The 24,376-nt window shown below is 50.8% G+C and overlaps 1 protein-coding gene across 1 annotated transcript in view; it reads left to right on the forward strand.

Annotated features, from left to right (window-relative positions):
• MAP4K2 (mitogen-activated protein kinase kinase kinase kinase 2) overlaps positions 1 to 24,376 on the forward strand; it is a gene marked incomplete at its 5' end in the record, with an annotated part of 36,572 nt that overhangs the window by 425 nt on the left and 11,771 nt on the right. The window contains 17 exons of the mRNA XM_080984415.1: positions 6,375 to 6,432; positions 7,551 to 7,641; positions 8,248 to 8,312; positions 10,309 to 10,364; positions 12,111 to 12,158; positions 12,370 to 12,412; positions 13,226 to 13,298; positions 13,674 to 13,805; positions 17,030 to 17,092; positions 18,075 to 18,156; positions 18,834 to 18,944; positions 20,182 to 20,260; positions 20,863 to 20,921; positions 21,417 to 21,460; positions 21,832 to 21,870; positions 22,316 to 22,352; positions 22,448 to 22,619. Coding sequence (XP_080840541.1) covers positions 6,375 to 6,432; positions 7,551 to 7,641; positions 8,248 to 8,312; positions 10,309 to 10,364; positions 12,111 to 12,158; positions 12,370 to 12,412; positions 13,226 to 13,298; positions 13,674 to 13,805; positions 17,030 to 17,092; positions 18,075 to 18,156; positions 18,834 to 18,944; positions 20,182 to 20,260; positions 20,863 to 20,921; positions 21,417 to 21,460; positions 21,832 to 21,870; positions 22,316 to 22,352; positions 22,448 to 22,619 — 1,252 coding nt within the window. The remainder of the gene's footprint in view (positions 1 to 6,374; positions 6,433 to 7,550; positions 7,642 to 8,247; positions 8,313 to 10,308; positions 10,365 to 12,110; positions 12,159 to 12,369; positions 12,413 to 13,225; positions 13,299 to 13,673; positions 13,806 to 17,029; positions 17,093 to 18,074; positions 18,157 to 18,833; positions 18,945 to 20,181; positions 20,261 to 20,862; positions 20,922 to 21,416; positions 21,461 to 21,831; positions 21,871 to 22,315; positions 22,353 to 22,447; positions 22,620 to 24,376) is intronic.

Here is a 24,376-nt window from a genome sequence, read left to right on the forward strand (position 1 = left end):
AGCGCGCAGGGGTGCGCGGCGCCCGGGGCGGGGGGAGGCACCGGGACGCCTGGGTCGTCCTTCTCTCCCTGAGGGGGAGACTCCACCCCCAGCGTTGGGGACTTCTGGCCCGGGTGGGGGCCGCGGGACCCGGACGCCTGGGTTCCTGTCTGGGTGTCCCCCTCCAAACCCCCGAGAGCGGGGTACGCCCTTTTAGTGGGAGACTCGGCGTGCGGGGTTGACTTGGGGGGTCGGGGTCCGGTGTTCATGTCAGGTTCGTGGGTCGGAAGCCTGTAGGTGCGTCTTGGGTAGGATGTCAGCGGGGGGGGGGCGCTCCCTGTCGGGACGCCCCCCCCCTTTTGGAGCTCCTGTTGCACCTCCACCACCATCCTCAACCCCCCCCTTTGGCCGTTGCGGGACGCTGGCCTGACTGGACTGCCACCCAGCTGATGGCCTTGGGGTCCCAGAGGACCAAGCAGGCTGCTATTGGCTGGCAGGGAGACTGGCAAGATCAAGACGGAGAGATCAAGCTGGGTGCTCTTGGAGTAGAGAGTGAGCCTACCTTCCAAGGATGCTGTTGCTCCCCGGAGACACAGTCCCCTTCTAGATGCCGGCTCACCCAGTCGCCCCCCAAGTCAGAGGGTGATGTAAGGACAGGGAGCAGGAGTAAGCCTCCTGGGAGTTTTGGTGGCTCTTGCTGAGTGAGGCCCATCCAGGCCGGGTGTCTGTCCTCCTGCGTCTTTTGCACAGCACCCTTCAGCCAGGAGAGTGGGAGCTGGGCGCCTCCTTCCACCTAGTAGAATATTTATTCCGCTGCACATAACTGAGCGATGGGATTTCCCCCCATCGCCACTTCTGTGAGCTTTAAAAGGAAGGGACTTGGCCTAATCAGTGCTGATGGCAGAGGCACGTGCCTGGCGCTGGCTGCTGCTCAGGATTGGTGCTGCCCTGGCAGGAGATGGCTTGCTTGTTCCACTTCCCAGAGGGAGTTGGGGTGCTGGATTTGAGGTGCCCCCTTCGGTCTGATCCAGCACCCAGGCTTTTACTCCCTGCATGTCATCTGACTGTAAGCATCTCTTTGCATTCTGTACCCCTCCCATTTATACAATGGTTATAATTCAGTTTTTGTTGCAGTACAGATTGCTTTGGGATTGGGGGGGGAATGCTTCTCCTCCAGGTTGGTGGCTGTGTTGCAGCTGGCAGAGATTTGCTGCCTTCAGTGGTAGCATTGGGGCGGTCGCATGTCCAGCAATCCAGCAGACTTGAGAGACCTGCTTAAAACTGGGCTGCTCATGGACAGAAACCTTGCCAATAAGCTCCCGCAGGTTGCAAGACGTTGGTCACAACATTATGTTTGCTGACTGGGAACAGTTATGGACCACAGGTATGAAATTTACGGCATGTAATGCCCTAAGAGAGAATATTATGAAAATGATATACAGGTGGTACATAGCCCCAGTCAAGCTTGCAAAAATTTACCATTTGCCTGATAATAAATGTTGGAAATGTAAGGAAATTGAAGGTACATTTTTTCACCTTTGGTGGACGTGCCCAAAGATTAAGGCTTTCTGGGAAATGTTATATAATGAATTAAAAAAGGTATTTAAATATACCTTCTTGAAGAAACCAGAGGCCTTTCTCCTGGGCATAGTCGGCCAATCGGTGTTAAAAAAGGATAGAACTTTCTTTATGTATGCAACAACAGCAGCAAGAATACTCATCGCAAAGTATTGGAAGACACAAGAGCTACCCACACTGGAGGAATGGCAGATGAAACTGATGGACTATATGGAATTGGCGGAAATGACTGGCAGAATCCGTGACCAGGGAGAAGAGTCGGTGGAAGAAGATTGGAAGAAATTTAAAGATTACTTACAGAAATATTGCAAAATTAAAGAATGTTAGGGTGATGTTGGATTGAAATTAAGTGGCTTCTAGCTGTACAGGCTTTAAAGTTATATATAGATCAAGATTAAGGATTAGGATTAGAAAGGTTAAAAGAATGGAAAATTGGTTTTTAATAGGTAAAAATTTAATGTTATATTATATTAAGATTAAGGATTGGGATTAAAAAGGGAAAGGAATTGCTGGACAAACAAACTGAATTGGAATACAAAAGAGGGAGGTATGAGGAGGTCCAGAAAATAAGTAAATTCAAAAGTAGTGATGAAAAGATGGAATTGTTTTTAACTGTTTTTTCTTTCTTTCTTTTTTTGTATTTTGTATTGTGTATTTTTCTTTCTATTTTTAAATTCGTTTTTTATTGATGTGTATCTTTTTATCTGAAACTTTAATAAATATCATTTTTTTAAAAAAATAAGCTCCCGCAGGTTGCTAGTCCTCAAACCCTTTAGCTCTCATACTTTCCTGTTTAATTCCTATTAGTTATTTGACATATATATATATATATATCAGATTGTGTACAGTTTCTTTGCATAGCACCATGGAAGAGGTTATTGGACACTGCAAGGAGGACGGTGGGCTTCACTTCTGAGCTCTTGTGGGGCCCTCAAGGGATTGTTGGACTCCCATCACCCCAGATTGTTGGGCACGCAGGCTGATGGGAGTTGTAGTCCATAAAACATCTAGGGGGCGTCACATTGACTTGCCCGTGTTTTGGCAGTCCGTAGTATGCCCTAGCAGTCATAACAAAAATATTCTTTGGTGATGAGTCGGCTGCTGTTTTTAATGGCTGGTTGTTTTAGCTGTTGTTTATCTTGTTGTAAAGTTGGCTGTTGGTCTGCCTTTTGTGTGTGTGTCATGCTGATTTTATGTGAGCTGCCTTCTGTTCATTTGCAAAATAGTGAGTGGGATGATGAGGATGACATTATCAGTACAGTCATACCTCGAGTTGAATGCGCTTCGGGTTGAGCGCGTTACTTCCGGGTTTCGCCGCTCGCACATGCGCAGATGCTCAAAATGACATCGTGCACATGCGCGGTAGCAGCGAATACTACCACTGTAGTACAGTGGTACCTCAGGTTACATACGCTTCAGGTTACATACGCTTCAGGTTACAGACTCCGCTAACCCAGAAATAGTGCTTCAGGTTAAGAACTTTGCTTCAGGATGAGAACAGAAATTGTGTTCTGGTGGCGCGGCGGCAGCAGCAGGCCCCCAGCTAAAGTGGTGCTTCAGGTTAAGAACAGTTTCAGGTTAAGTACGGACCTCCGGAACAAATTAAGTACTTAACCCGGGGTCCCACTGTATTAACAAAAATTATCAGGACGTTGGGATGCCTCCTTCAAGCTCCTCACAGGTATTTGCGACAACAGGCCCTGACTGACCTGATGGTCTCCAGCTGTTTTGGACTACAACTCCCATCCCTGCTTGCTGGGGCTGATGGGGGTATAACTCCAAAACATCTGGAGTGGTGCCAGTTGTGTGAAGGCTGCCTTCCCCCCTCTCCCCACATGATGCCCTTCTTGTCCGGACATCCCATTGGATAATGTTGTGATCCCTTAATGGAGGTGGTGAGGGAGCCAGAGGTCATCTAGCTCAACCCCTTGCTGAGTGGCAGCATTGTTCGTCCACCTACTTACCCTTCTATGGGAACCAAGTCAGATAGATCTGGGTGGCAGCTGTAGAAAGGGTTTGTGGGACTAGACAGCTGTGGGTTACCACATGTCAAACCACATTCTAAACTCTGCAGAAATATTTTCCCCCCCTTTGATATGTATTGATGTGCCTATTACTATCATCGTTAATAAATTTGCATATCGCCCTATACCTGTAGATCTCTGGGAGGTTTGCAACATGAAATTACAATATAAAAAAGATAGAATACATAATAAAAATAAGAACAAAGACAGCCCAATAACCCCCTCTTCCACAACACATTTTAAAAGGGCATTGGACGTCAATCAGCCAAAGGCCTGGCTGAAGAGGAACGTTTTCTCCTGGCGCCTGAAGGGTGTACAATGAAGGTGCCAGGCGAACCTCCCTGGGGAGAGCATTCCACAAACGGGGAGCCACTGCAGAAAAGGCCCATTCTCATGTTGCCACCCTCCAAACTGCTTGTGAAGGAGGCACATGAAAAGGGCCTCAGATGATGATCTCAGGGTCCAGGTAGGTTCATGTGGAGAGAGACAGTACTTGAGGTATTGCTCCAGGTAGCTCCAGTCAGTACAGGATTCTTCCTTCCCCTGCTCCCTTCTTTTAATTTCCACAGCCCTGCTCTAAGGTAGGTCAGGATAAAAGATAGTGACTCGCCTGGGTGAGCGTGACTGTTGAGTTGGGACTTGAACCAGGACCTTTAGGAATCATACAATCGTAGTGTTAGAAGAGGGACCCAAGGGTCATCTAGTCCAACCCCCTACAATGCAGGAATCTAAGACGGTGCCACACTGGCTGTCCTCCTGCCCCAAACTCAGTTACCTTGGGCTGCAAGGGAGGGGGACGCCTGATCCTGAATGGGCCTAAGCCATTGTCCTAGGTTTGGTATTGCTGCACCCAGAGTCCCATTTCTGACCTTCACACTGGATTCCTGGTAGCCTGCCTCAGAAGCTGCTGTGGGCGGGAGGTGGGGTGTCTTTCCATTCCTGTAGGCCCCCAGGAGCCTGGAGAGAAGCAGCGCTCCTGCTACACTTCCCCTCCTGCCAAATTCAAGCCCTGCCTTGATCCAGCAGCCTGCCTTGCGCCCTGGAGTCAGGCACATTGTTCTGACCCCAGCATGGCATTTCCTGAGATTCTTGAAGCCAGAATGGCTTCCAGCTGGGAGCCAGGACTTCTTGGTTCTGTTTACAGCTCGGAGGTGGGCTGTAGGAACAGGCTAGGAGCCCTGGTGGGGATGCCTGAGCCCCATCCACAACTCTAATGCAACAAGGGGTCCTCTGAATGGTGTCCTGGAGAGATGGAAAGAAGGGTGGGAGTGGGCAGATTAGGAGAGGGAGAAGTAACCAGTGGTCAGGGATGATGGGAATTGTAGTCCACAAGCAGCTGGAGACCCAAGTTTGGGAAACCTTGCGATAGAGCCTGAGTTGTGGATTCGAGCCCCACATGGGGCAAAAGATTCCTGCATTGGACTAGATGACCCTTGTGGCCCCAGTTGTGGCGATCCTTGGTGGCAAAGGCGCTCTGCGCATGCACAGAGGATGCTGCGACTCTTAGTCTTTGTGTTTCGGGGCTGAGTTCAGATGTGGCCTCAGTGGTTCACGAGGGCAAGGCTGGCCAGCCCTGCCATTGGGCAAAGCGGGGCAGAGTGAGGCAGCCACCTCTGGCAGAGGACGCCAAGTTACACCCCAGCAATGTCCCCTGTCTTGTCTCACCTCTCTTTGTCAAGACTAGGCTGGCTTCTCTCTCAATGGTAGTTTTGTTTCAAAACTAAACAGACTAGGCAGAGGATGTGGAAATCCCAAAGAGTCTTTTAAGATCACGAGGGTCCCTTTAGAAACATGGCTTCCCGCCTCTCTTCCCAGTGGCTGATGGCTTTTTTTTTTTGCCACCTGTTTTGTGAGGAGGAAGCCGCCTTTGTCCAAGAGAGAGGGGGTCACCCTGTCTCTTTCCTCCCCGGCTTGTCACGAGGATTTTTGACGTGCGCCACTCCCTTTCTGCTAGGGGAGCCCAGCTCGGCCAGGATGGCAGGAAGTTGCCTCACTGCCAACAGGATGATTAAAAGGACTGAGCTCCTTCCGAAAGAGGGGGCTTTGGTGGGCATGCTCTTCTTGCCCTTTGACCTCCAGCCCATGACTCCTTAAATGGCTGTGGTTATTCAGTGTCAAGACATATGCACTCTGCACGTGGTCAGGAACCAGCTGGGCCTTGCTAGGAGTCTTAATAGAATTCTGTAATCATTCTAGCAGGGGCTTTAAGAGCTGATATTGTAATGATTAAAGGAACCTTGTAAAAATATACGGACTGGTTATATCTTCTGCAAATTGAAAGATCAGTCCGAGTGGCAGAAACAAGAGATGGGGTGTCATCCCGGCCTACTTTCTTTCGCTCCCACCAGTAAAGGTATCCTTAAAAGGTTTATAGCCCTGTTGGTGTGTCCTGTTCTAGGTAATTACGGAGTGTGGCTGGGGTGCTGTTTTCAATGGTGATCCTTCTTGGAACACACTATTATATTTTATTATTGTTTTACGCAGGCAGATCTCCAACCAGCCCTCACTTTTTGGCGTCATGACCGTGACAATGGGAATTTGGAAAACTGGGGTGGGCGGAGTGGGGGGGGGGAGGATTTCCTGTGAATTCTGTGTGGAAGAACAAAGCTGTTTGCGGGGTGGGGTGTCCCGCTTGTTCACACCAGGAGGTGCGCTAGCTATGACATGTTTGTGTGTCAGGCCACTAACTAGTGCAGCAGTTGGCGGGTGGCTCAGGAATTGCCTAAGGCTGTGGGCAAGGGCGAATGGCGCTTTTTGACTGATTATCCCCCCTCCTCTCCTTGCCCCCTGCAGGCCCGTGACACGGAGACTGGGGAACTGGCCGCCATTAAGATAGTGAAGCTTGATCCAGGTAAGCTGGGGTGGGGTGGGGTGGGCTGGCTGCTTCTTCAGCAAGGTGGGACTTCACAAGTCTTCTTTCAGAACTTGTTGGATGGTTTGGGAAATGTGCTGGGTCAGAGGCAGTGTGCAAGACTTATAGAAAAAATTGGGGTTGGCATTTAAGCGCCACTCTCTGTCAAGAGTCTCTGTGTCCCCTGCATCCATTATTGGTCACAGAAGAATGGATGGAGGCAGGATTCATTTTTCCTGTTGCAACAGAAGTCCCTCCCCGTTTTGTTAGGAGGTGACGCCCCAGAAAAAAGGTGTGTGAGAACTTTTGAAGACTTTAGAAATTGCCCAGCCCCTTAGCCAAGGACCACCCAAAAGCATCATACAGGTGTCGCAGAAAGAGGCGGTCTACAACAGAAATTTGGGGGATGTGGCATGTCTCCCGTCTGTCAAGATACCTGATAATGTTTTACCCCAGTCCACAAATACAAATACAGTGGTACCTCGGGTTACATACGCTTCAGGTTACATACGCTTCAGGTTACAGACTCCACTAACCCAGAAATATTACTTCAGGTTAAGAACTTTGCTTCAGGATAAGAACAGAAATCGTGCTCCGGCGGCGCGGCAGCAGCGGGAGGTCCCATTAGCTAAAGTGGTGCTTCAGGTTAAGAACAGTTTCAGGTTAAGAACAGACCTCCAGAACGAATTAAGTACTTAACCCGAGGTACCACTGTACAGGTACAAGATCCAAATTAACGTATAATATTTAAAAACAATTCAAAACAACTGCACCCACCAGTTAAAGCAAGTACAAGAACCATTAAATACATCCAGCAGTACGTCTAATTGTGCTACAGCAGGATGCTTATTAAAAAAGACATTTAATATACCTGCCATTAAAAAAAAGGTGTTAAAATTACACCTTAACATGCTTTTATTCATTTATTTTTAAATCTGACGTTACCTACCTGTAATGTCTGAAACAGAGGTACTGGTAGCCAGCTCCCCAGGTGTGTCACGCACACCACGTGGATTTTTAGAACACTTTGGAATTTGAAGCTGTCGGATAAAGGGCGGTAGTGACAGAGAGGCCCTTTTGGAGCAAAGGAAATGGTTTGTCCTTTTTCCTCTCCTCAGGGGATGACATCGGATCCATCCAGCAGGAGATCACCACGCTCCGGGATTGCCGCCACCCCAACGTGGTGGCCTATTTCGGCAGCTACCTCAGGTGAGAGGCTGGACCCTTTGGAAAAAGGACTGGAATCAGGATGGCAGGGCGGCTGAGGTGTAGTGATGTGGTTGCGAAAGCGTAGTCAGAATTGTGGGGTGGCAGGTTTGATGCTTGACACTTAGTCCCTGGTATTTGGCATGGATGGATTCAGACTTGGTGGGATGGAATTGCCTTCTTTCCAAATGAAGAATGCACCTGTGGAGGACTTTATTTTCCTAACTAGGGCTGTCAGAGGCAGAAAAATCAACCACGTATTTTATAGGATATGCTTGAGTTGAAATTAAGCAGGAGGCGGCCCTCAGAGTGTAGAAACTGAACTCATCCAGAATTCCTTGCCCAAAGAGAAATATTTCAGGCCTTGTGGATGGAATTAGCTGGCTCTGTGGTGACGTTTCATTTTTGTGTGTGTCTTGGGAATGGATGCTTATGGGATCTGAGTGGAATATTCCAGGGGAGCCCTTCAGGAGATCAGTTTTCTTGTTGCCTCAGGGCAAGATATTCCTTTGGGCGCCCCTTCAAAGGGTGGCAGGTGGGAGAAAGAGGGGCCGCTTTGGGAGCTGAGGAAGGGGGCCATTCCCACAAGCTTCTTTCTTCTCCCTTTAGGAATGAGCGCCTGTGGATCTGTATGGAATACTGTGGAGGGGGATCCCTTCAGGAGATCTACCACAGTGAGTTTCTACCTGTTTTGCTCCATTGTCCTCCTCTGAACTGGAGATGCCAGCAAGGCTTAAACTTGGGACCTTCTGCATGCAGAGTAGATGTTCTTGCCGCTGATACCTGGCCCCTCCCAGACTTGCATTGCCTTGCAGAACTGGAGATGGGCTGAAGGAAGGAAGGACACTGGCGAGGCACATGACCTGGGCATTTTGTCTTTATCTATCTTTTCCACACTTAGATGCCCTTCCCTTCGGACTCTCCCCCTCCCCCAACTTTTATTGTGTTCTTTGAAAGAGAGAGAGTTGAGCACCAACCCCAGGGTCTAGGAGAAGGGTCCTTGCTCAGTGACTGAGCACCAGCTTTGCTCACAAAATGCCCCAGGATGAATCCCCAGCAGCATCTCAAGGGAGGGCTGGCAAAGTAGCTCGGGCTCAGCCAGACTATAGCCCCAGGGATGGAGAAAATGCCAGTCTGTGGACTGTACATCAACCACTCCCTCTCTTGAATGGCGCCCCTCCCTGGCCACGCCCCCTTGCTTCCCCCTTCCTGGGTGGCTTTGGAGGCAGGGGAGTGTGTTCATGTGGCCCCTGGAAGGCTGCTTAGGAGGGAATGTGGCCCTCAGGTTGAAAAAGGCTCCCTGCACCTGGTGTGGACAATATTGTGCTCACAGTGTGGGTGTATTCCTGGAGCTTCACCGTTGGGAAAAATGGGTTGCATCCACACAGTTCTACTCAGAGCAGACATGTTGAAATGGACAGACCCAAGTTGGTCATTCGTTTCAACAGATCTACTCTGAGCAGAGCTGACGTTGGATCCAGCCCACCGTTTTTGCACAACTCTCTGGCTGGGCATGAGGACCCAAGTTGAGCAGAGGCTCAGGGTGTCCCTTGGCACTCCTCTTCTTTCATTTTCCTTGTCCCCCCCAAAAAAACCCCACCCCTGTGTCTTCCCCTGCTCCTCTCCCCTTGATAAAAATCAGCCCCCCTGCCATGAGGTCCAGAAGGAGAACTCCTGGAGGTGTTGGTGTCTGCATTAGGGTCCAGTTTGTCCCTCGGAAACCGGTCTCTGCTCCCCTTCCCCCCTGCTTTCTATTCTGCCTGCCGTTGTTGTCGTCACAGACATGAGGAGAACACACACACCCCCCTTGACAAAATAGGAAACCATCCTGCCGCCGGTCTGTCGTAACCGGTACTTTGCTTCTGGTGGGTTTTACTTCCCCTTTTGGCTCCCTGCAGTTAGTTTACTTACAAGGTGGAGAGCAGCCTCTGCTCAGCCTCCCGTCTCCACGTCCAGCAGAATTTTTAAGAGATGGCATAAAGCGTGGAAAGAAGCTCCTGATGGCTGATGTGAAGCCCAACGGCTCTGCCAGGCCTTCCAGGGAGGTTTGGCCTGAGGAGATTCTGAGAGGAAGTGGGGCCTAGGAAAACAATTAACACGGTGGGGGGAGTAGACAAACAGACAGACACAATAGCACCTGCTTCCTCCCCTCTCGGAGGAGGGCACTGTGGACTGTTTATTTCGCAGGGTTGGCACCTGGCATTCTTACCCTTCATCCTGCAAGAGTTTGAACCAAAGATGCCAACCCCACCCCCACACACTCTGGGGCCCAACCACTAACCAGACCCCTCCCAGGTCCTGAAGGCAGAGAGTGGTGAGCCCTGCTGGGCCGTCGCTTGAGACGGCTCATGAAAGGAAGCCAAGCCACGTGTTTCAGAGGCAGAAGCCCAAGCAGACAAGGCCATAAGCCCATCTCTCCTAAGCAGGGCTGTGTAATTGAGGAGCATCCCTGCGCCCCCCCCCCGAGTCAAAACAGCCATCTCCCTCATTCCCAGACACAATTCTCTCTCCTAGCTTTAAATTTCACCTTAATAAGCAAAGCCCGCCTGCTTTTTGCTCGGGGAAACCCAATTGCCAAGTCTACATAGGCAAAAACCCGCTTTTATTAGCGTTGGGGTGGCAGGCGACATGAGATGCAATTGACCCACCTTTTCTGCTTCTCGCCTCCAGCCACTGGTCCCCTCTCGGAGAAGCAGATCGCCTACGTCTGCCGGGAGACCCTCCAGGTGAGTGGGTGGGCGGGGCTGAGCTTGCAGCACGTTCAGACCCGTGCCAGGTGGGTGTGGGCAGCCTGCTTTCTTTTTATTCGGTGCCAACAAAAGCCAGAGTGAGCAGGTGCGTGTGACGTGTCAGAGTGCCCCGTGTCTGCACCCGGGGCAGGAGTCAGTCTCTGCCTGGTTATTCCGTCTCCCCTCCCAGCTCAGGTGTGGTTGCAAAAATGTAGGGTTGTCAAGAGAGGCGCCTTCAGAGCTTAATTGGAACTTGGTGCTAGGTTTGGATCTGCAGCATAAGAAACACGCATGGTGTAAGACATGGGTAGGCAAATTAAGGCCCGGGGGCCGGATCTGGCCCAATCGCCTTCTAAATCCGGCCTGCGGACGGTCTGGGAATCAGTGTGTTTTTACATGAGTAGAAGGTGTCCTTTTATTTAAAATGCATCTCTGGGTTATTTGTGGGGCATAGGAATTTGTTCTTTTTTCCCCTTCAAAATATAGTCTGGCCCCCCACAAGGTCTGAGGACAGTGGATCGGCCCCCTGCTGAAAAAGTTTGCTAACCCGTGATTTAAGAGGTCCCTTGAGCATGTACGGAGTGGTTTTTGTGTGTGTTCCCCCCCCCCATTTCTTCACTGTGTACACCACAGCTGGCTTTTCAGCAATCCAGGATTAGGAAGAGGCTTTCTGGGAAAGATCCCCCTCACAGGCTTTCCACTTCTCTTTATCCAAACCAAGTCCCGTGGCTTCTGCCCTCATTTCCCTCCTGCTCTGTGACTTTGCGGCATCATACAGACGGACGCTCCACACCTTTGACAGGAAGCCCCATTTTCCCGCTGGCTGCTCTGTTCTTTTCCTGCCTTCCTGCAGCTGAGAGAAACTGCTACAATGGCAGGGAGTGGAATGTAGGTCACTAGCTCTTTGTGTGTCTGGACTGAATCTCTACAACGAAAGGCTGCAACGTCTGGGGAGTTTTTAGTTTGGAAGAAAGAAGATGGGTGCAAAACATAGAACTGAGATTTACCAAATTATGCGTGTACCCGCCAACACTAATCCAATGAAAATAGGGATGTCCTATAGCGTAATGATAGGAATTTTATTATTTATACCCCGCCCATTTGACTGGGTTGTCCCAGACACTCTGGGTGGGCGGCTTCCAACATACTGTATATAAAAACATAACAAAACATTTAAAAACTTCCCTATACAGGGCTGCCTTCAGATTTCCTCTAAAGGTTGCATCGCTACTTATCTTCTTGGCTCAGGGGTTGCATAACTCCATACCCTCCAACATTTCTCCAATGAAACTAAGGGCATCCTAAGGAAAAGTGGGATATTCCGGGATCAAATCAGAAACCAGGGGAGTTCTTCTGTAAATCTGGGACTGTCCCTGGGAAACAGGGACACTTGGAGGGTCTGGCACGGTGCAGGGGCAGACTTTGGTACCCCCAAATGGACCTCCTCCATTAGGGATCTTCTCAATTTGGCACCCCTGGGCTCAGCACCCTGTGCAGGGGAACTACGCACACTGCCCTAAATCCTGCGCTGAATGGTGTGAAGGTGGATAGAGATAAGTCCCCCCACTCCTTCTCTCGAAATGTGAGAACCCAGCTTCCTCCAGTAGGCGGGGTACCCTCTGCCCACCCAGTGTAAATCTGAGCTTGCAGTTTGCGCCTTGGCTAACAGCAACACTTAGATCTTGCTTCGTCTTCAGCACAGCCAGGCCTAGCTTGACGCTTCTCTTTGCTGCCTCTTTTCAGGGCCTTCACCACCTGCACACCAAAGGGAAGATGCACAGGGACATAAAGGTATGATTTCCCTGCGGAATCCAGGGCTTGGCTAACCTAGGCTCAGTCACCTGGGCTCAGTCGCCCTTTGGGGTTGCTTTTGTCAGCCTCGGAGGAGGAAGGCAAGGCTGGGTGGGAAGGGAGGGGAGCAGTCTGTCTCCCCACCCCCACCCCATTCTGCTTTGGCAACAATAGCTGCACTTCTCTTTCCTTTCTTCTGTCTCTTTTCCAGGGGGCCAACATCCTGCTTACGGCCAGCGGAGACGTGAAACTCGGTCAGTTCCTCTTCTCGGCTTGCTTTCTTGTGGCAAGCCTTTCCTACTTCCAGCTGCCACTCCCAAAATCTTCCTCTAAATATCTTCATCTGTGGGTTCCCCTTCTCTAGACCATCCATAGTGACCATGCCTTGACTGGGTGTGCCCCAGGTTTCTGCACTTAGCGGGGACCTCCAGATTGGGGACTGCAGGGGTGGCTTTGGTCTACCTGTTCACATCCCTCTGGCTTTGCTCCAGATCGATTTACCTTATTTTTCTCTGTATAAGATGCCCCCATGTATAAGATGCCCCCGACTTTTGGGGACCCCAAATTTAGAAAATGGGCATATGCGCTATCTGTGTATAAGACACCCCCAGATTTTTAACCTTATTTCAAAGTAAAAAAAGCCCCTTCGTCTTATACATGGAAAAGTACGGTATTTATTTAAAACAGGGACTCTGGCTGTATCTCGCCATCTTTTCTAGGGGTGTGGCGGTGGCTCAGGAGCAGAGCTGGGGTGTGGCATGCCAGCTTCAACCCCCCAGTTTGGCATTTGTTAATATTGTATTTTGTTCGTTCGGTTTCTGTGAGATACCTGGAGAACGTAGGCTGCCGTGCAGCCTTACAAATGTAGGACATAAATCAATAAATGAAAATATTCTTGGTGGGTTGAGGGCTGCGGGCCCAGGGATATTTGAAGGGTTTTATTTGGGGGGGGTGTAGGGCCTGGCCCACAACCCTACTCCTGTGGAGCCTGGATCGCTCTGGCCCACCACCTGAGTAAGGAACGTTTGCCCTTCTCCTTTCTCAAACCACCTCCTTCCTTCCCACAGCGGATTTTGGGGTCTCTGCAGAGCTGACGGCGTCTGTGGCGAAGCGGAACTCCTTCATTGGGACCCCCTATTGGTAATGTGGGTGGGGGGCAGTGCTCTGTTCCTTCCTCTGCACCCTCTCTGTCTGGAGGGTGAGCTGTGGGGGCCATGTACCCACGTACCCAGTGGCCTTGAACACTCGCTGCCCCAGTCCTTCGGCCTGCAGCATGGGATGGTGGTTCTGACCATCCCTGCAGGCTTGGTGTATGTGAAGCGCCTTCATAGCCTTGGCTGGCGGAGGGGAGGTGTTGCCTAGTGGGCAGAGCTCTCCTCACAGGTCGGCAGTTGCAGGGAGGACCGCGGAAGACGGGCCCTTCTCTCCTTGGACAGCCGCAGCTTCAGGTCCGTGCAGGCCACCCTTTCCCAGGGTGGCTGTTTGGCTCAGCTGTGCCCCTTCTCGTCCTCCCAGGATGGCGCCAGAGGTGGCTGCAGTGGAGAAGAAAGGAGGCTACAACCACCTGTGCGATATCTGGGCCCTCGGCATCACGGCCATTGAGCTGGCGGAGCTGCAGCCGCCCCTCTTCGACCTGCACCCCATGAGGTGAACTCAAAAGTTAAGCCTCAGTTGAATGTGTGTAAATGGGGAGTTGCCTGTATTTACTGAAATCTTTCTATATGGCCGCATCATAAAATATCAGGGCAGCCAACAACAATAAGAGCCTTTTGACAGTGGAACGGACTCCCTTGGAAAGTGGTGGACTCACCTTCCTCGGAGGTATTGAAACAGAGGTTGGATGGCCACCTGTCAGGGATTCTTTAGCTGTTATCCCTGCATTGCCACAAGGCTGGACTAAATGACTCTTGGAGGACCCTCCCAACTGTACAGTATTGTGTTTCTGTGAATATGTATACAGTCGTACCTTGGAAGTTGAACGGAATCCGTTCCGGAAGTCCATTCGACTTCCAAAATGTTCAGAAACCAAGGCACGGCTTCCGATTGGCTGCAGGAAGCTCCTGCAGCCAATCGGAAGCTGCGGAACTTGCGTCGGATATTCGGGTTCCAAAGAACGTTCGCAAACAGTGGTACCTCGGGTTACATACGCTTCAGGTTACATACGCTTCAGGTTACAGACTCCGCTAACCCAGAAATAATACCTTGGGTTAAGAACTTTGCTTCAGGATGAGAACAAAAATCGTGCTCTGGTGGCGCGGCAGCAGCAAGAGGCCCCATTAGCTAAAGTGGTGCTTCAGGTTAAGAGCAGTTTCAGCTTAAGAACGGACCTCTGGAACGAATTAAGTACTTAACCTGAGGTACCACTGTACTCACTTCCAGGTTTGCGGTGTTCGGGAGCCAAAACGTTTGACTCGCAAGGCGTTAAACTTCCGAGGTACAACTGTACAATGAAATAGAAATCACCTTTAGAAATGGCACAAAAGGATATTTAAAACGGCTGGCCCATGAGCTGCAGAGGTCTGTCTACATGAAAAGGTATTCAGGAGGATCCTGGAAGTCAAAAGCGAGAGGGTGCCCGCCGCATCTCTGCTCGAGCATTCCATAACGCAGCACTAAAAGCCCTTCTCCCAGTGAGGACCGGCTGAGGCTCTGGCTAGCAGTTCACCTCTGGATATCTCAGTGATGGAGCTGGGATGCAGGGGTTCAGGTGGTCCTTACGGTATCCTGGGCCCAAGTTGCTCAGGGGTTTGTTACATCAAAAGAAGAGCCTCAAGCCTCACCTGGCTGCAACAGGAGCAGCCAGTGCAGGGGTTTTAGCAGAGGTTTCCCATGCTACCAAGCTGTCTGCCCCCATCAGCAGTTTAGCTTTTGGCCAAAGGGCAGCCCCAGGTAGAGTGGCTTGCAGTAGTCCAGCCTCAAGGTTCCCAGGGCATGGACTCCAGCAGCCAAGTTATCCTAACCCTGACCCAACTGTCTCCCTGCCTCCCTGACATCCAGCCTGGTGCCAGAGGAACAGATGGCACGTTGGCATTGAAGAGAATCTGGCAGCGCCATCTGTTCGCGAGGGCCCTTTTCCTCAGCCGCTGCTCGTATCCTGCCTTTAACACTGTCAAGGAGAAGCAGAATCTGCCGATCAAGCCACTGTGGATGCTGTTTTCAGGAAAGCATGTGTGCAAGCAAATCCCTTGAAGTATTCCTTTCTTTAAAAAACAAAAAACGTGGGTGCAAAAACGGTTACCCTTGCAGGAAACACTGCAAGAATTGTGGTGCTGGAAAGGAGCCCCGAGGGGGTCATCTGGTCCAGCCCCCTGCAGTGCAGGAATCTCAACTAGATTATGCATAACAGATGGCCACCCAACTTCTGCTTAGAAACCTCTAAGGAAGGAGCATCCACCACATTTAGTAGGAGTCCGTTCCACTGTCGATTAGCTCTTACTGTCAGAAAGTTCTTCCTGATGTTGATTCGGAATCTCCTTTCTTGTAACTTGAATCCATTTGGGTCCTAGAACCCAGAGCAGAAGGAAAAGCTTGCTCCATGTGACGATGGCAATCATATCTCCTCTGTGTCTCCTTTAAACATACCCACTTCCCATGGCCGTTCCTCAGCCTTAAGGCTTGGTTTCCAGACCTTTTATCGTCTTGGTCACCATCCTCTGCACATGTTCCAGCTTGTCAATATTTTTATTTATAGAGATGAAGCGGGTGGAAATAACATAAAAATAGCAAAGGAAATAATTAGGTACCCGGCTGACTGCCTTCGGCTGCAGAGGGGGTTGCAGCCGGTGACTTGAGTCCTTTTCCTGGCCGTCCAAGAGGGTGGTGGCTCTACAGAGCTTCGAGGCCCCACACCCACCTGAAGCAGCTTTAGGCAAGTGTGGGGAGGGAAAGGGGAGCTGCCCCCACTGTCTCCTGTGAGGTCCCAGCCTCGGTCACAACCACCCAGCTCCAGGTTTCTGGGAGAAGCGTGAATGGTGTCGCTAACCACACCTCTGCTAAGAAACAGCCTGATTGTAGATCCTGTGAGGACAGGCGCACAAAGCGCGCGCACATACAAACATGCAGGCTTCTGGTGGGCGGGAGGATTAAGCAACAGGAAATGCCACACGGAGGCCTCTCCAGTAAGACTGGCTTTGCCTGCTCTCAGAGCGGTGTGTGTTTTGTGTGACGTGCCGGCTGTCTGTTGACATTGGTGCCCCACTAATAACAATCTCAGACCTGACCTACTCAGCAGAGTAAGTTTGCGTGCAGGAGAGAAGCATGGTCGGAACCTGTATGTAGTAGCCCTTTTCTTTTTCAAAGGCAACTGTGTGTGTGTGGGGGGGGTAACTGGACCCACAACGGTGCAGAAAACCAGGCCCAGATTTCTTGAGTGACCCTCCTAGCGGTTAGCACAGGGGTCAGCAAACTTTTTCAGCGGGGGGCCAGTCCACTGTCCCTCAGACCTTGTGGGGGGCGGACGGACTATATTTTGGAAAAAAATATGAACGAATCCCTATGCCCCACAAAGAACCCAGAGATGCATTTTAAATAAAAGCACACATTCTACTCCTGTAAAAACACCAGGCAGGCCCCACAAATAACCCAGAGATGCATTTTAAATAAAAGGACACATTCTACTCATGTAAAAACACGCTGATTCCCAGACTGTCTGCGGCCCGGATTTAGAAGGCGATTGGGCTGGATCCGGTCCCTGGGCCTTAGTTTGCTTACCCATGGGTTAGCATGTTTGAACATCAGGCATAATCAGCAAATTTGGGGGGGGGTGAGGTGGGGACAAATTTGGGACAACAGAGGCAGGTATTGTGCCTTTTTTAAAACACGCAGGAGGATCGAAGCAGGAAAGACGATCCTTGTTTTGTCTTTCCCTTCAGGGCCTTGATGCTGATGTCGAAAAGCAGCTTCCAGCCCCCCAAGCTAAAGGACAAGGCCTGCTGGTGAGTGACTGAGCAGCAGGGCTGTGCAGGAGGGCAGACCTGCTCCCTCTCCTGGGTTTCGGTTGTGTGTAAAGAAGGCTGGATCTGACCACCTTATGCCAATGAAATGCAGTGTCACAATGGACAGGTCGGTGGACTGGGTTCAGATTCCTGCTTGGCTACAAATCTGTATCCTCGAACCACTTGTTTTCTCTCTTAGCCTCCCTTCTCAGCGTTATTGAGAAGGTACAGTGGGTGGAGGACTAGAAGAAGCTGCCTTTCACAGAGTCAAGCTATTTCTCCATCCATCCAACTCTGACTGGCAGGTTGACTTATCTGGTTGGCTGCTGGTTGTCCTCAGCAGTGGCGGAGGAAGGGGGTGCGGCAGGTGCGGTCTGCCCCGGATGTCACCACTGAGGGGGGTGACAAAATGCCGGGCGGCACTTGCCGCAGGGCCTGCAGCACGTTCAAGCCGCGTGTCTCTCCTGGGAGAGACGCAGTGGCTTGGATGTGTGCAGGCGCTGCCTTGCCCAAATGGTCCGTCCACTGCCTCCACCCCAGCTGTAGGGCGGCTGAGTGGGAGGAGGCAGGCAGACTCCAGAGGCCCCACGGTGCGCGCCATCCCTATGGACGGCGCCCCCACCTCTGGGCATGCCGCCCTAGGCGCCTGAGCGGCTTCCTCCACCACTGGTCCTCAGTTGGGGGTGGGAGGGGGGCGGCTGCACCTGAATGACAGATGCTGGAAATCTTAAGGGTGGAGAGTTCTGTGGCTGTTGTGCTTTATCCAGCTGGAGGGCTTCTTTGATCATCTGGCTACTGTGAGAAAGTAACCAGTAGTAACCAGTAGTGATGGTTTCAGGCTGTGATGGAGTTTGCTGTTGAATCCCAGCTGCTGGGGGCATTTCTGGGATAGGGCTGCTGTTGTTCTCATGCCCTGCCTTCCGGTTATTCAGTTAGACACTCGACTTTTTAGCTTGTCTTATGTTCCCTTTCTCCCTTCCAGGTCGGCAGATTTCCACCATTTCCTCAAACTCTCCTTAACCAAGAACCCCAAAAAGCGTCCCGTGGCAGAAAAACTCCTGCAGGTGACTCAAGATGGAAGTTGGGGTGGGTGGGCTTGGAGAGGGTGGAGAACGACAACTCCATCCTTAGAGATAGGTACTTCCTTCCAGAGAATTACAGGAGTGTCTTTTTTAAAAATGCCCAAAATTGTGCTTTTTTAAAGCGAAATCTCCAAGCAAAATTATTATTTTTACCTGTCTTTTTTTTAGGAAAATTGCCAAAAATCAACACTTCTGATATGGGCAGCCATGCGCCCGACTTTCCCCAGACATTTTATCCCGAATCCTGGCTATGTCCTGGAAATTCTGGACGTATGGCAGCCCTACTGTTGCACTCGGGTCCTGTTTGGCAGCTTCCCACTGTGGCATGTGCTTGGGCACTGTGGGAACAGAATGCTGGACTAGCTGCTCCCCCTCCTGGTGGCCTGATCCAGCTGCTGCAGGGCTCTTCTGTTATCCTTACGGCAGACACTTTAGTTGCTGTGAGAGCCACAGTTTTAATTTAATTTCCCACAGTGCCCTGGTGTTGTCCTTCTCTGGGGCATTGTGGGAATTAAAATCTGGATCCAGCTGCCCAGGAGAGGTGCCAGGATGGGCTGCAGCAGCTGCCCAAGAATGCCGCCTGCCAGCCCTGTGCCTCGCGGGCATTTGGGGGAACCTTGAATCCTCTTCTCCTCTCACCTTGTCTTCCTCTCCACCAGCATCCTTTCGTTAGCCAGCCATTGGCTCGCGTCTTAGTCATTGAGCTACTGGATAAAGCCACGAACCCGGATTTGGCAGCGGCTGCCCTGGTGGATGATGGAGACTTAGAGGTATGGTCCCCAAAAGCTGTGGCAGAAGGGAGTGGGGAATGTGCCATAGACCCAAGCCATTGACTGAGCAGATTTGTTCTCTCCCGAGAGCTAAAGAGTAGAAGCTGCCAAGAAGCTTATTTTGGCTAAATAGAAAGAGAAACCTCCTAAGAATAAGAGCTCTTCCACGGTGGAGTCATAGGCTGCCTTTTGGGGGGTGGCGGCTCCCCTTTGCTAGGAGGTTGCTCAACAAAGGCCCAGCAGGAATGTTGATAGAGTTGCAGCAGTCTGCACTGTCGAAGGGGGACCTCCCAGAGATTTTCCAAATCCGACCTCCGATTTTTTTCATGCAATGCATATAATTAACTTGCGGGACTCACTGCCACAGTATATGCTGCTGAACAAAATAACTCAACACGATGGCCAAAAACAATGGCACTAAACACTATTTAGAAACTAATATAAATGATCAGAAATTACAACTAAAGTCTCTAAATCTTCACCAGTCACGGTAGAATAATTCAAAAGTTCAATATATACATAATCTGTCACCAAATCGCTGGAACAGAGCTTCCAGATAACCAATCTGTTTTGTTCAATGCTTCACCAGCCAATCTTGATCAATTCTTCATCAGCCAGACCTGTAAGAATTAATATGAGAAGGATGCAGTTCAATTTCTTAACAAGCTGAAATTACAATATACATGCGATGAAACCTGCGTCTGTATAAAATTAGAAAAGAAGGGTCCTAGAATTCCAGACAATTTATCGAAGTCACAACGTGACTGTCTCAAAGAGCTCTCTAATGAAGCTAACATCATTATGAAACCAGCAGATAAAGGAGGTGGCAAGAGTTACCACCCCATGGGCAGAGTGTGGGCAGTTGGGGGCTACCATGAGGCCAGAGCTGTTATCTTTTATGTTCTGGTCCTAAACACCTCTGTTTAGAAAGAGAGACATGGGAATCTTCTTTCCACTGCATCACACCAAACTGGCCTGTCTAGCCCAGTGTTCCCAGCCCTGCCTGGCAGTGGCTCTCTCTGGGGTCTTTTCCCAGCCCTTCCTGGAGGTGGCAGCAGGGATTGAACCAGGGACCTCTGCATGTGGAGCACATGCTCTCCCATGCATTGGCTGAGGCTGATGGGAATTGTAGTCCAAAGCATACAGAAAGCACCAGATGGGTGAAAGCTGCCCTGGAGGCTCTTTGTTCCGACTGAGTTCTTAGGCATGGTTGACTTTCTCTCTTTAAACTACTCAGGCTTATGAAGTTTTTCCTGACAAAATCCGTTCCCATCGGCCACACGGGCCAGTCGAAGGGACCCTTGCAGAGATCCAGTGTAAGTTCCTCCTCTCCCCCAGCTCCCCCTGCCCACCCGTTTCGACCCTGATTTCTCTCTCCAGTGGGGCTTTAAATCAGCCTGATTTCTCTCCAGACTCTCCCATGGCATGGGAAGCCCCCTAGTGGAAGTGGAAAGCAGTTTGGGGCAGGCGATGTTGGTGAAAGTCCCTTCTGGAGATGGTGGGTGAAACGTGTACCAGGAGCTTAGGATGATGTGGAACTGAGCAGAAGTGTTTACCTGACCTCACTGGAGCAGGACGAAGAGGTGGCAGTCAGGTTGGGATGGTGCAAACTCCATGGCAGGGCCAGTCTGGTGTTTCTGCTGGTGTGTTTGCACTGTGCCACTCTCACGGCCACCTCTCCTTCCCAGTAAGCATCAGCAGCCTGCCTTCCAGGAGGTCCGGAAAGTGCCTCTGCCCCCCCCCGAAGTCCTGAGCTCCTGTGGGGTATCCTGCAGGGACACCCCCTCTTTGCCCTCCAGTGGCCGGGTAGGGTATAGGGAGTGTTTTCTTGGGTGAATAGCATGAAGCCGTTTGGGCCTTGGTGGTGGTGGGGAAGTCCTGCTTCTGAGCAAAATGCCTGATCTTTGTTCTTTTGCAGTTAATCAGGTCAAATTCGGGCCCCCACTGAGGAAAGAAACAGAGCCTTGGTGCAGTCTGGTAAGAGTGTGTGTGTATATGTTTCGGAGGGGCAAAAGAGTGAATGGATTGCTTGCTTTGGTCCCAGGGTGCATTTGAGGAGGGAAATTCACAACGGAAATGCTGACAGGGGGTGGGGGTGGCAAAATTCATCCATCGAATCATAGAGCTGGAAGGCACCACAAGGGTCACCTAGTCCAACCCCCACAAATGCAGGAATATTTTACCCAACCTGGGGCTTGAACTCACAACCCTGAGATTATGAGTCTCATTCTCTACCAGCTGAGCTATCCCAGCTGGGTGATTGCCCCACCTCGCCCGATATTGCCTACTCTTGACTGTTGGTGACTTTCCAGGCCCTCAGGAAGGTAAGATGCTTCTTGCCACCCACCCCACCCCCCACCGCCGCCATTGCTCACTCCCTGCTCCTTCTTTCACTGGGTATTTTTGGGGAGTGTGTGTGCGTCAAATTATTCTAGCCTTAAGATTAAACAGTAATTTTTGTGTGTTTTGCAGAAGGAGGAGGAAGAGGAGAACTGGATGGTCTTAGGAGATGGAGAGTAAGGAGCCTGGGAGACGGGTAGGGTGATGGGAGGTGGGTGGGAGCCCCTGTTTCTCATCCCTCCCCACCTTTGTGAAACAGGATGGCCACCTTTTCCTTCTTGCTGGGAGGAAGAGCTTAAGAGCGACCGCTTTTTCTCCCCCAGCAGAGATGGGGAAAGCAGGGCCTGTTGAATTCTGCCTGCTTTGCTGCTATTAAGGGGACAACCAGAAAAAGGGCCGCCTTCCTACAAGGAAGGGGGTGGAATTTAGGGAGTTAGAAATGAGGTTAACATATTTGGGGCAGGGGAGGAGCAGGAAGGAGGCAGGACTGCTGCACAGGTGTGAGATTTCCTGATGGTACTTTTGGTGCTGTTTTTCTCCTCTTTAGGAGCCTCCTTCAGTCGGTGGAAGAAGCACTAGAGGAAAGGTATGCTGATGCTTGGGTGGTGGTGGAGGAGGAGAACTTTGGGAGCTGCTGCCTTTCTATGACTCCAGGCTCTTTGTACGCCTCTGGTCCTCTGTTATTGTCTCAGCTCCGGCAGGCAGAGACAGAAGAGGTGGAGCTGCCCTTCCAGCCAGGCCCCATCCTGCGGCTCTGGCACTCCAGCTCCAGACAGGCAAACTCAGCCCCCTCTCTACTGTGAAGTTTTTAACTCCTCCTGCCCTGACTTCCAAGGCATTTAGGCTGGCAACTGAAGAACGAGTCTCTCTGCACATGCGCAGGCACTCTGTTCCTTGCTTATTGTGGAGCTTTGGCAGTTAGGTTCCGGAGCCAAGTCCTGGTCTGTGTGGGCTCAAACCGAGCCCCAAATATTCCCCTTTCAAGGCAATATCCCCCCCTTCTGTTCTGATGAGTCCTTTGTCTCCTGCAGGAGCCTCACCATTCGCCCAGCAGGCACCACAGAGAAGGTACTGTTCTTCATTGCATCTATCCCATTACCCCCCCACAACCTCCCCACCCTCAGTCTCCCCCACTAAGAAGCCCTTTCCCTTGCTTTATTCAGGTCCATGAGGAACAGCGGCCCAGCAGCACTGGGGAGGGGGACATGAGCACCATCAAAAGGGGGCCCCTGTGGGATTTTCTCAACCTGGAGCTGGCCTATAAGGCTCCCTGGGAGCTTGAGGAGGGCCTTGACTTCCCAGCCCCTGAGTGTCAGAGAAGCCAGAGCCTGCCAGGTGAGGAAGAAGTGGAGCCACGTGGGTTGCGGTGAACACAGATGGGCCCCAAAATGGGTTTGGAGTCTTCCCCCTTCTAGGAGAGGGGATTTGTGTTCTGAAAGCGGAAATCCACAGAAAAGAGCTGTGAGAAAGCACGCTGGGGAGTGGGGGGGGGTGATGGAGATGGCACAAGCGCTGGCCAATAGGCCCTGTGCACAGAACTGGCTTCTGGTGCAAGCTGGTTTCTTCTGAGCTCAGTTGGTTCTTCACCAAAGGGCTATCTAGTTTATCCCGTTTTCCGATGCCCAGAGCCCAAATTTGCCCAAAGCGGCTCAGGTTTTGCACCGAGGAAACCAAAGTCTGTGACACATATAAATGATGGAAATGGAGCCACTTCTCCTCATTCTACATGATTCATTCCAGGTTTTGCCAGTGCTGGAAAAGGGAAGCTGCACCTCTTCCTCACTGGATATCTTATTCAGCCCCTTGTGATATTTCACCAGGAATTGCCCACATGCTGTCAAGCATATATTAGGCACCTTGAGCAGAAACTTGTTCCCTGCTTTTTCACCTCCTTGAAAGCTGGGATTCTTCCAGGTGCTGAATTTTCACACCATCTTGAATTATGCTCCGTTTGAATGAATTCAACCTTTTCCAAGACCAGCTGTGAAGCAGGGTTTAATCTGGTGCTCTGAAGGCTCAGGTGACAATAACTTAGTTAGGGTGGCAATAAGGATTAAACCCTGCTTCGTCACATCCTCCTAAGATCAAATAGGCTACAATCCTATGAATGCTTGATTACTCCTGGTGGAACTTACTTGTGTGTAAACATGCGTAGGATTGCTTTGTGAGATGCCACAGGTGCCCCCCTTGTTTTTCTGCTATAGTAAATAAAGCCACTAAAGGTAGTTATTAACCAGAGACTTTAAAAATAATAATAATACCAGACTGCTCATTCTGTCATCTGCAGTGAACATGGAAAAACAGGCTACTAGCCTCTGAGCTAGAGATGTGAAGGCCTGGGGTGTGGGGGAATGAAAAACTGGGAAAGGGGGAACCATTTCGCCACACATTTTTTTTAAAGGAATGGGGGGAGAATGGGGGAAATTGGAGGGGGGGGGACACCGGGTTTCCCTCCCGATGCTTCCACTTTCCCGCAGGCTTTCACAGCTCTTCTCTTACCAACTTCCCTTCTACCAGGTGGGCTGGTGGAGAAGGGGAGGAGGAGGTGGCTTGGGGGGCCTTCTGCTCCTCTTCTATGGCCAGAATGGGAGCCAAGTGGGGCAGAAGCTTCCTACCACCATCTGCTTGCCCACTTCTTCCTTGCCCGCCTCCAGGGAGTTCCATGACACCCACGGCAGGATGTTAAACACAGACCCGGATTTCAGCTTCCTATTTTGCTTCTGCATTCCGGCGCATCACACACCCAAATGTTTTGGGTGTGTTTTTTAATTAAAAGCAGCCTCCAGAAGCCATAATTCTGAGAGGAGGAGGAGAGGCAGTGAATGTATGTGTTTTGGGAGGGGGGCAATAGTAGTGTTTAACTCTTTCCCTACCACCCTTTTTAAAATGCATTGTTTTCTGCGGCTGCTCCCCTCGCCCTTTTACAGGATTCCTAAAGGATGCTTAGCAGGTTGTTGTTGTTGGGCAGGGGGTCAAAGCTGGGGGCTTCATTGCATGTATTTTTTAAAATGGATTTATATCCTACTTTTTTAAAACAACAACAACAACAACAACACAAAGCTTCATGGCAGCTGAGAATCAAATCTGATAAA

The sequence above is a fragment of the Podarcis pityusensis genome, assembly GCF_964106645.2.
Source record: "Podarcis pityusensis genome assembly, chromosome: 16".
In the NCBI taxonomy this organism is placed as follows: Eukaryota; Metazoa; Chordata; class Lepidosauria; order Squamata; family Lacertidae; genus Podarcis; species Podarcis pityusensis.